Source organism: Homarus americanus, unplaced genomic scaffold (genome assembly GCF_018991925.1).
Source record: "Homarus americanus isolate GMGI-L3 unplaced genomic scaffold, GMGI_Hamer_2.0 scaffold39618, whole genome shotgun sequence".
Lineage (NCBI taxonomy): Eukaryota > Metazoa > Arthropoda > Malacostraca > Decapoda > Nephropidae > Homarus > Homarus americanus.
The window spans coordinates 382,880-393,936 of record NW_024716984.1 but is presented as its reverse complement, the minus strand read 5'-3'; the positions used below and the strand labels follow the sequence as shown (position 1 = coordinate 393,936).

At 37.6% G+C, this 11,057-nt stretch overlaps 1 protein-coding gene across 4 annotated transcripts; it reads right to left on the bottom strand.

Annotated features, from left to right (window-relative positions):
* Positions 1 to 242: 242 nt before the first annotated feature.
* On the bottom strand, positions 243 to 10,414 carry LOC121858777 (NF-kappa-B inhibitor-interacting Ras-like protein 2). Of its 4 annotated transcripts, none has more exons than XM_042355411.1 (6): positions 10,258 to 10,414; positions 6,635 to 6,799; positions 5,232 to 5,339; positions 1,738 to 1,977; positions 1,214 to 1,450; positions 243 to 308 (listed from the first exon to the last, which is right to left on the bottom strand). In XM_042355411.1, exons 2-5 carry the CDS (start codon positions 6,767 to 6,769, stop codon positions 1,217 to 1,219), a joined length of 717 nt encoding a protein of 238 aa, XP_042211345.1. In that variant the 5' UTR covers positions 6,770 to 6,799; positions 10,258 to 10,414; the 3' UTR covers positions 243 to 308; positions 1,214 to 1,216. The 4 variants fall into 4 exon arrangements, with proteins under 4 accessions (XP_042211345.1, XP_042211344.1, XP_042211343.1 ...); XM_042355410.1 differs by lacking the exon at positions 243 to 308 and adding an exon at positions 488 to 1,167 and having other exon boundaries at positions 1,202 to 1,450; positions 10,258 to 10,413; XM_042355409.1 differs by lacking the exon at positions 243 to 308 and having other exon boundaries at positions 488 to 1,450; positions 10,258 to 10,412.
* Positions 10,415 to 11,057: the final 643 nt, after the last annotated feature.

The window sequence follows — 11,057 nt, the reverse complement described above, 5'->3', positions numbered from 1 at the left end:
TGCATGGTACACTGATGGAGCCGACTGGTGCACGGTACACTGACAGAGCCCTGACTGAGAACATGACGGGCAGTAGCGTAAAGGTAGGGGTGGGTGGTAGAGGAGGATTGACAATATAACGGTCAGGCACGGGTAGGAGGGAGGGAGCCCTGTCTGCCTCTACTACTATCACCATCTTACCTGATATCATACAGTATGTCATAGTGCCGACTCCTAAAAACTGCCTCGGAGTTGACCACACAGTCTTCTCACACAGTCATGTTAAGCTCAGGTGATGTTACTGTCTCCCCTGAGCACTGTAGTCCTACCTACTGTGGGAAACAGTACAGTATAAGGGCTGTTAGCAGAGCACTGTACTGTACTGTACATTAAAAAAATTTGAAAATGTCAAGAATAAATTTTTATATTGCAAAGCAGCGCATAAATCTTTATCTGTACTGTACAATGACAAAGAAACTCCTTGTTGGTTTTCTAGTAATAAATCACCTTTGTTAATGTTGTTTATTTACTAAATGGTACATTAACAGATTCTACAAGGACCTGCTCATAAATTACTAAAGAAAATATATAAATATATATCATTAACTACACTACTAACACATAATGTATTTATTTATTTTTTTTAAGAAAAAAACCAACAATTACAAGTCTACCATGGTAACCTCTATACTGTACCCGTATTCTAACACTACAGTACCACTTGGTACAGTCTGGAGTGTAACAGTTAAGAGAGTGAGAGTGTGTGTGTGTGTGTGTGTGTGTGTGTGTGTGTGTGTGTGTGCTTTATATGCAGATAATATTTCTGCATGGAAAAAGGAGAGGAGAGTAGAGACAAGACTATGCTGTAGGTCGTGAAGACACATCTCCACATCTGTCTCTATCTCTCTTTCTTTGGTTTTGAGTTACGTATACATAAACTATCTATACATGTGCTGTATAGTTATACATAAACTATCTATACATGTGCTGTATAGTTATACATAAACTATCTATACATGTGCTGTATAGTTATACATAAACTATCTATACATGTGCTGTATAGTTATACATAAACTATCTATACATGTGCTGTATAGTTATACATAAACTATCTATACATGTGCTGTATAGTTATACATAAACTATCTATACATGTGCTGTATAGTTATACATAAACTATCTATACATGTGCTGTATAGTTATACATAAACTATCTATACATGTGCTGTATATCTAATTAGTCTTTGTTTTTGCGACCCATTGTGAGCTGAGGAAATGATGTTTTGCTTGGCTGTGGATTGAGGCGAGAAGCAAGGTTCATGATGGGCTCCAGCAGAAGGGTACGATCTTGAACGTTCACTTCCCACAGTCGCAGTTTTTCTGCAGTGGCCCATCGCTCTGCCGTGGCTGTGTCGACTGCACGGTTAGTAGCTGCTATATCACTCTTGTTGCCCAAGACAATAATTGGTACCTGTGGTGAATGTTAATAAACAGCTACTGAAGAAGACAGCAAGAGTAACAAAGATGTCTCCCTACCTCACATACCACCACCAAGGAAATCATCAATTATTTCCTCATGAGATCCAAAATACTAAACGTACTCAGGTTTACTAAAGTTACTCTACATATTCAACTACCAAAAGACTCTACATACAGTACACTGCACAGTTAACTTGAACTACCTGTTGTAGCTCACTGACTACAGTAGTTATGTAAGTGACGCTACATATGACTCTCACTGTAAACAAGAACACTTACATCTTTTTTATCACGATGTCGGTCTATGTCCTTCTTTATATCTGTTAATAGTTGAAAGGAAAGGTTATCACTGATGGAGTACACGATGATGTAGCCATCAGCTAGTGCATGATAATGTTGGGGAAGGGAACGGTTGCGGGCGTCCAGGCCAGCCGTGTCATAAAAGCGCAGCTTCTCTCGAGTGCCGCGCTCTGTCTCTACAATCCCAACATACGTATCTTCCACTGTTGGGATGTATTGCTGTTGTAAAGAAACAATGAGGAGTTGGGAAGTATATAATACATTCTAATTTGTGAATATTATTATTTCTCATCATTATTTTGAACACTGTACATTAACACTCTTGGGGTTTTCATATGCAAATTTGCATATGAATTAAAAAATTACACAAATTTTATATTTGCAAAGAGTATTAGATGCACAAGATGCACAGTCGGCAATGTTATTGTGATCTTACACCTATGTAGACTGCCTCCAAGGTTGAGTGAGAGGCCACAAGTTGCCCTCTGTGTTTCAATGTAACCTTGACCTACATTTCCCACCAATTTTCAGAGGTCGAAAATTGAGAGCATATTCTGAAAATGTCTTGAATAAAGACGAAAGCTCAAGAATTTTGGGGAGGGGCCAGACCTGACTTAATGTCAGGTGGAGGTAGGGTGGGGGATTAGTGGTCTCATATTACTGACAATCAGATGGAATGTCAGGTCACCCACTGTTGGGTGGGGAATTAGTGGGTCTCATGACCTGAAGATGTCTTGAATAAACATAAAACCTAAGTAATTTAAAGAAATCGTGATAAGTTAAAGTGAGCAAAATTGTATCCCTTCAACATTACACTACATAACATTTTAAAATATGGAGTGAGAAAGCAGAAAGGTGTGGGTGATTAGAGAGATGAATGATTGTTGTCTTAATTACCATGTGTGTGTGTGTGTGTGTGTGTGTTTTAGCTTGCCAAGCACATTGTAGCATTTGAAGAAGTTGATGAAGAGTTTGTTCAGGAGTCAGGTGGTGAGGTGACAGGCCAAGACCCTTACACAACACACACATTAACAGCACTACTAAACCATTTTCTTATAACATTTGACTTTATAATTTATATTTTAAAATTAATTGATACATGATGGCTCGACTGGGATACAATTGCACTTAGACAACTGGTCAAAGAATAAACCAGGGCGTATGGAGACTCATTATACACTAGTGATGTAACAAAGCTTTGAAACTGCAACCACAACTTCTGAACAACCACATAAATTATCACAACCTGTTCTCAAATGTACTAAGTTAATTACTAAAGTTATTATGTATGGTCTTGTGTGCTAACATAATTATGTTTAAGTGCCGTCTGTTTCCCTACACAAGACTTTTTTGTGTCACTTGTAGTGCGATTGTGAATGTTGTTCCCCTCATCAACTGTGTGGGCGCTGGAGCTGCTGGGAGGCGGTGGCTGATAGGATGTCTGACGAAGGATGTCTTTAATTCATCGGGATTAATATCTTGAGTTGATGGCGGCTGACAAGTCGTAGGTCTATGGGTGCGGCCATGTCTGGGAGGCACGGGTTGACCCCGGGACGAGGCAGAACTTAGCTGCCACGTCACGGAGTGTAAATGCTTGTTTTGTTTTTAATACAAAAATGGCGTTCTTGGCACAAGCCGTGGTATGGTAACATCTTGTATGTGTCCGTAATTGTTGTCTCGGACATCTGATTTCCACCTGATAAATGAATATCGATGTATCCTGTGATTTGAGGAGTGTAAAAAGGTACAAAATTGATAAGAGATGAGAGGTAAGGTTGTGTCACTGACTCATGGAGTCATGATAACTGTGTGGGCCAGAGTAACCTGTACACCCAAATGTGGAGAGTAATAATAATTACTGTACACCAACAATCTTGCGACGGGTGTTTGAGAAGCGCTATGAAGTGTTAGTATAAGTACTGTAGTAATGTAACTGAAGTGCGGATGACAATCTTTGTTGTGTCACAGAATGTTACCAGTAACCTACAGTACTTTTGACTGAACAATGGTCCTGTTGACATGAATACTTGTTTAGCTAAAGTGGAAGTAAGGCCAAGTGGTCTTTGGAGTTTGTAACAGTATTAACGAAAATTTGGTCAAGTCTTGAGCGATCCCCAAGGAGTGGCTCAAAGGCAGAACTTAACTGCCACGTCGCGTGGGCAGAAAATATTTAAAATGTACCGCCATGACAAACAAATGCGTTATTTGCTCACCAGAGGCACCACCGTGGCTATTCACGCTCGCCCGCTCAGTCTTTCTGAGTGAGTGACAAGTAAGCAGCCGACTGCTGCAGATTAGGACTTCTAAGGTGAGTGTAAATGGGTTGGTAGTGACGTGAAGTGAAGAGAATGGAAAGCTTAATGGAAAAGATTTAATACTGTAACTAATATTTTTGGTTTGTTTGTTTATGTAGGTGTGGGATTGTCAAGTGAGGGTGGCAGTGTGGCGTAAGTTGCCGAGTCTGGTGTTCCTTAATATTGAAACAGCCTGTTGTTCCCGAGTCTAGTGTTCATTGGTGCTTTAGTTAGTAAGAAAATAAACATTGTTAAGTCAAGTTTAGTCACTGTTATTGGCCTCCAGAACCTAACCCTATTTTCTCCATTGATTACAGGTGCTCCTCTACTTACGAACGAGTTACGTTCCTGAGGCTTGTTTGTAAGTCCAACTTTACTCTTGTAGATACCAAACATATTGTAAAAAATTAAAAGATTATGGATATTTAGTACAGCTATACCCTTTAATACAGCCTTAAAACCTGACTCACTCTTCATCTCTTAGGTAATGTTTGTTCTATCTGGAATCTTCTTCAAAATAATCCAGTCTCATCCACATTAAACACCTGTTCTGGCAGGTAACCCCCTTCAGTGATGATGTTTGTATCTCTGAAAGTTTGTAAGTTGAACGTTCTTAAGTATAGGAGCACCTGTACATGAAATTATATACTGTATCGTGATTTAGTATATAGCGAAAATCCTTGGACCCTATCTGGCAATACATCCTGAGCCTACTGTACCTTGATACCATGAAATCAAATTAATCCATGTGCCCCAGACCTTGCCATGCTACCACCTGTGCAAGATGATAATTAAATAATAAGTAAAATAACTAAGAACTAGATAACAGAAGGGGATTAAGAAAGAAAAATACTTTGAGAAGTTGCACTAGAAAATAAAATGGACAATAGTAGAAAGAATAGAATGAAAAGGACTAAAATAAATAAGAAATTAAAATACAGTGGTCCCTCGGTTAACATACGCCATCTACAATAGGATATCCCGTACACCATCTACAATAGGATATCCCGTACACCATCTACAATAGGATATCCCGTACGCCATCTACAATAGGATATCCCGTACACCATCTACAATAGGATATCCCGTACGCCATCTACAATAGGATATCCCATACGCCATCTACAATTTACTACTGTTGTTAAATATTGGTGGAGATTTGTGTTTCCTGTACTGTACCTTATCCACAGTGGAATTGGCAAAAATTGCTCTTTCAAGAATTGAGGTCTTGCCAGTCTCCTTGCCCCCAACAACAACCACACGACTTGTGCGCCCCATCACATTTCTCTGTAAATAAATTAAGACATACAGTACTTACTCTGCTGTACTAAACCTGAACTTCTTTTAATCTTGTACTGCACAAACATTATTTGTAGTTTATATTCTCACAAATTTCAATATTGTAACACGGGATAATACAAGATACTGTAAATACGTAAATAGACATGCAAATATAAAAATATTCAGCCCATTTTATGAAACTTCTAAAGAGGTTATTTTATGCACTACACCAGCACCACAGTTCTGCCAGATTGATGACAATATAAAAGGCACACATGCTGTGGAAGATAAATGCAATATCATTTATTCAAAATTCACTAAAGAGTATTTTGAACAATGTGGCAGCATGTACAGTCATGTGTAAAGAAGAGTTAACATTCTTTGACAAATAAAACAAAAGCTAAACATAAAATTAATTTAACAATAGGTATAAAACACAAGTACAATACAATATACCCTTCTCATGTAGAGTATAAGAGCCAAACAAAACTGTAAGTTGACCATACAATATTATCCTCTTGTGTCACTCCTGCCTGTAACATGACAGCATCAACCCCAGCAGAGATGAAGCCCTTCTAATTCCAAGCCATGCATCACCTATAACTCTTCCTTTACCACAACAATACCTCGGATGTATTCTTAGGCAGCGTACCACCTACTGTATACGCTCACCATACCAATAGTTGAAATAACAAAATTAAACAATAAAATCACATCTACACCAGCAGCATGCCCTAACAGATACGGAAATCTATTGAGAAACACACACACACACACACACACCATATCTTGAACAATATAGCAGAGGGCAGCACAAATTGAAATCTCTAAATACTGTCAATATCATATGATGCATTCCATGTTATGTGCCAACTACAGTACAGCACTGATTTCACTGATGTTCCTGTGTACGTGTGTAGTTCCTGGCTGACAGACACACACACAATAGGAGTCAAACTAAATAACAGCACTCCTCCATGACTACAAAAATATAAATATTAAATAAAAGCATTTATATTTCCATTCACAAGTCGTTGTAAGTATAGTACACATTAAAAAGAACAAATCTGGTTGAAAAATAACATCATATCTGAGGTAACATCTAAAACCTTATTAATGTTTCTCAATCCAAGTCTTGCTCACAGAGTACACTGGCATGACAGCTGCAGGTAAAGAAAACAACAATATTGGGAAAAAAATAAAGATGGCGGCCAAAAAAAAAAAAAAAGGGGTATAAATAAGCCATGACAGGGGGAGGCGGTACAGTGTGTCTGGTCAATCAGAGAGCCATGTAAGCATACCTGACCGACCACAGCACACAAGAGGCCACCATCAAGTATTCCCCGCCAGTTCCCTAGTACCCCACAGTCGACGCAGTGTTCGCGACTTCGCCAGGGGTCTTTCGTGTGTTTATCGTCACGAGGTTTCCTAAACATCCCTCAGCAACCTGCTATCTCTCGGCTATGCTGGAGAGGAAGACACTTGTTCTCTCTATTGTAAAAAAAATTTCTGAACAAGTTAAGGAATGGGAAATTATATCTAAAAAAAAAAAAAAAAAAAAAATCTGAACCGAGGAAAAATTGGACACTGAAATTTAGCCAAGTTTTGGGGTAAGGTAATTTTATTTACTCAAGTGATTTTTATAGTTCATTATCATCATCATGTTTGGAATAAAATATCAGGAGATTACTGTACCTATGAGGGAAATTATCAGTAACACCACGCAACACTTGTACTGTACTAAATGATGTTTGTATGGAAGCCAGATATGAGGAAACACTGTAGCCAGATATGGGGGGACATTGTAGCCAGATACAGGGGAACATTAGCCAGATATAGGGAAGCACTGTAGCCAAATATGGGGAACACTGTAGCCAAATATGAGGAACACTGTAGCCAAATATACGGGAACTGTGGTTTGGTTAGATTGGGTTGGATTAGAGTGGGGTTGGATTAGAGTGGGGTTGGGTGGGCTGAATTAGTTTGGCTTTGGTTAGGTTAGGACAGATCTGGTTTGGTTAGGTTGGGTTGGCTTAGGCTGGGTTATGTTAGGACAGATAAGATTAGGTTAGGTGAGATTAGGTTAGGTTAAGTTAGGTTAGGTTTGTCTATTCTTGCAACACAAAACACGGCTCTGGAGGACACTGAGAATAGGTGTGGCTTATAAGCAGTAAGCAAAGAAGTGATTCACTGTACTGTACCGTCCTCACCTCAACAAACGCTCACTAATTATCTAGCTTTTCAACGATAGTAAATTGCCCTCTTATATTTTTCACCCTGGACATAATGGGTGGCATTCTTAGTACAGTATTGTGGACAAAAGGGGTGGGTGGTATTCCTAGCTTTGTGGATATGGGTGGTATTCCTAGCTTTGTGGATATGGGTGGTATTCCTAGCTTTGTGGACATGGGTGGTATTCCTAGCTTTCTGGACATGGGGGGGTAAGTGACATTCCCAGAACTACCCCGTGAAAATTCTAATCTGAACCTTTGTTGATTTTTAAATTTCCTTCCACTCTCCCGGTACAATGAATCACATGCTGATGAAGAGCGAATGTGTCTAATGATAATAAACACTGTAGATGTCCTTAACTTTATCTTTGCCAGCTTATGTCTCTCAAGTCACCTAGGAGGAGTAGCTATAGGAATAAAAATAAGAGGGGATACTGTATTAAGTTTAAATATGCAACTAACATATGTGCTGTATATCTGCTAATACCAGAACATCCCCAAAACAGCTAAACCTTCCATAGTAGAAATTTGCTTCTAGTGGATGAAGAACAATACTCTCCTGTTGTTTACTAATAATAAACCATATAGTAAAACCCACTGGAGAGTGACTAACGGTAAATGAGTGTTTTGTTAAGCATACAGTACATGATGGAGGGTTCCCGATTGGTTGGACAGGACCCCCTAGGATTGATTACAGTATGAGGCCAATAATGATTGTGCCAGTAATTCTCCACTTTACCACAGAGCATATTTATTGCACCTTCACAAAAATACAAGTAACATGATCCCCTAAAAAACATGTTCTATTGTTGGGTGTTTTGGCAGCCCCTAAATCAGCTCCACAGAGGAAAAGTTTGGTGAGAGAGGGTTATAAGGACAGGAATTTTTTTCTCAAAATTTAACATATTAACAACAAAAGACAACAAGTATATAGTTTAACTACAATAAGTCTGGTGTTGGGTTCAGTCCCTGACAAACATTAGCTACCTCAAGAGTCATTACTGAACTGTATTGGTGTAATGAGGCAAGGTTTGCTTACATTCTGGCAACACAATCATATCTAACCTAACCTTGTGTGTTTAGAAATATTGTACATTATTTAATTTGACTTTAACTGCTGTCAAGGTTAAAGTGCAATGAACCTCACTAATCAAAAAGTATTGTCTACCAACTATTTTGTCCGATGAATCTTACCAAAATTCAGTATCAGAGAATGTTCTTATATTTACCAATACTAAAGGTCTAACAGGAAGACTTTTACAGTAGTTATAATGTACACTACTTTACATATACTGTAATAATGGTTGCCCCTCGTGTAACGAGGATGGCCAGCCCGAGGGCCTCCTAGGCGTGAATTTGTTTAAGGCATAGAAGCTGTCGCCCTTATAACAACCACACCCTGAGTTAACGAGCTGCATGACCCAAAGTCAAGGAATAGTCCGAGAAGACCGGACAACTCGCCAACCGCACTGGCAAACCAATACCCCAGAATACGATTCGCACATCCAGGTCCCCAATTACTGCTGGGTAGACAGAAGCAAATGGCATAAAGAAACTACTTTACATACAAGTTACTCACTGTACATAGTTTGAAGGACCTTGTACAGTACACAGCTTGAGGTAGGGTGACCATACACACACTGACCTAAAGCCACCTGTACAAACTACACAAGTTTATACAGTACTGTACAGGTACATGTAAATACAGTATATTGTGAGTATGACCTACAGCTACCTATAAATTATTCACAGTTTTTTCTGCACACAAGTAAAGTGCATTACTCCTGCTGCTTTTACTCTTCCTCTTCTTTAGCATCCTTCACACTTAAGTGATTGTCACCTGAGCACTGTAAGATACTAACACTGTACTGTACAGTCATGTCAGCTCACTTAAAACTAAGATACAGTATTAATAATTAGTGTCAGTTTCAATTCACTTAGTACTGTACAGTTTAATGACCACAAACATTTACAAATTACTGTACATAGATATAAATATATAAGAGCTTAAATAAAAACCGTGTATGTTTTATGGTCCACAAAAAATATAAAACCAGAACATTTAAAAAAATAAATAAATCCCAACCAATGTGTGTCCTCAGATATTATTATATAAGATTAAAGTTTTAACCTCCTGGCATCTATTTCCTCTACATTTAACAAACCAGTTTCCCTTTACTCAGAAATTCCCATAAATATAAGACTTTGGGTGAAACTTTTGAAACTTATTTTTTAACCCAAACTTACAAGTGGTTTATAAACCACATTCATTATCATGCAAAGATTAACCACCACAGCTTGTTTCACCTGAAGATTAACCACCCAATTGCTAACCTAACCCCCAAATACCATTAGGGTGGTTAATCTTAAGGAGTAATAAGCTGGGGTAGAGATACTTCATGTGATTTTAAATATCTTTAAAAACTATTGAATAAACCAAATTTATTTCACATTATATAATTCACTTAATGTCATAACATCATTTTTTAAATTAAATAACGACAGTTGTATATGTTCTTCTTAAATATGACATAACATATAAAGTCAAATAATATTAGTTACCATGAGAATAACAATGTTCATTTGCATACAGTATTAGTTCAGCCTCCCCAGGCCTTCACACACTCGTCCCTCACTAAACACAGATGAATACCTTCACTAAATCCCCAAGGACTACGGGCCAACTATCTTACCATACAACAAGACGGTGAAGATCAGTAATAAGACTGATAAAAATGTGTTAAAGGTCGATTATTACTTCACATCCTCCCTCAGTGGTCACCTCACAGCCACAGGTGACAGGTCCCTCTCCCTCAATACTGTCACAGAAAACGGACCAAAACAAAACTAATTCACCGTTAACTAAAACTAATTCACCGTTAACTACAACTAAATCATTATTAACTACAACTAAATCATCATTAACTACAACTACTTCATCGTTAACTACAACTAAATCATCATTAACTATAACTAAATCATCATTAACTATAACTACTTCATCGTTAACTACAACTAAATCATCATTAACTATAACTAAATCATCATTAACTACAACTACTTCATCGTTAACTACAACTAAATCATCATTAACTATAACTAAATCATCATTAACTACAACTACTTCATCGTTAACTACAACTAAATCATCATTAACTATAACTAAATCATCATTAACTACAACTACTTCATCGTTAACTACAACTAAATCATCATTAACTATAACTAAATCATCATTAACTACAACTACTTCATCGTTAACTACAACTAAATCATCATTAACTATAACTAAATCATCATTAACTACAACTACTTCATCGTTAACTACAACTAAATCATCATTAACTATAACTAAATCATCATTAACTACAACTACTTCATCGTTAACTACAACTAAATCATCATTAACTATAACTAAATCATCATTAACTACAACTACTTCATCGTTAACTACAACTAAATCATCATTAACTATAACTAAATCATCATTAAC

Bases quoted from the DNA above. Each gene is read 5' to 3' on its own strand.
- LOC121858777 (XM_042355411.1), bottom strand. From the start codon at position 6,769: ATGTTTAGGAAACCTCGTGACGATAAACACACGAAAGACCCCTGGCGA. The intron at 1,978-5,231 runs GTACAGTACAGG...TCTTTACAACAG, and splicing joins CCAATTCCACTGTGGATAAG to CAATACATCCCAACAGTGGA. The intron at 1,451-1,737 runs GTAAGTGTTCTT...CATTCACCACAG, and splicing joins GACATCGTGATAAAAAAGAT to GTACCAATTATTGTCTTGGG.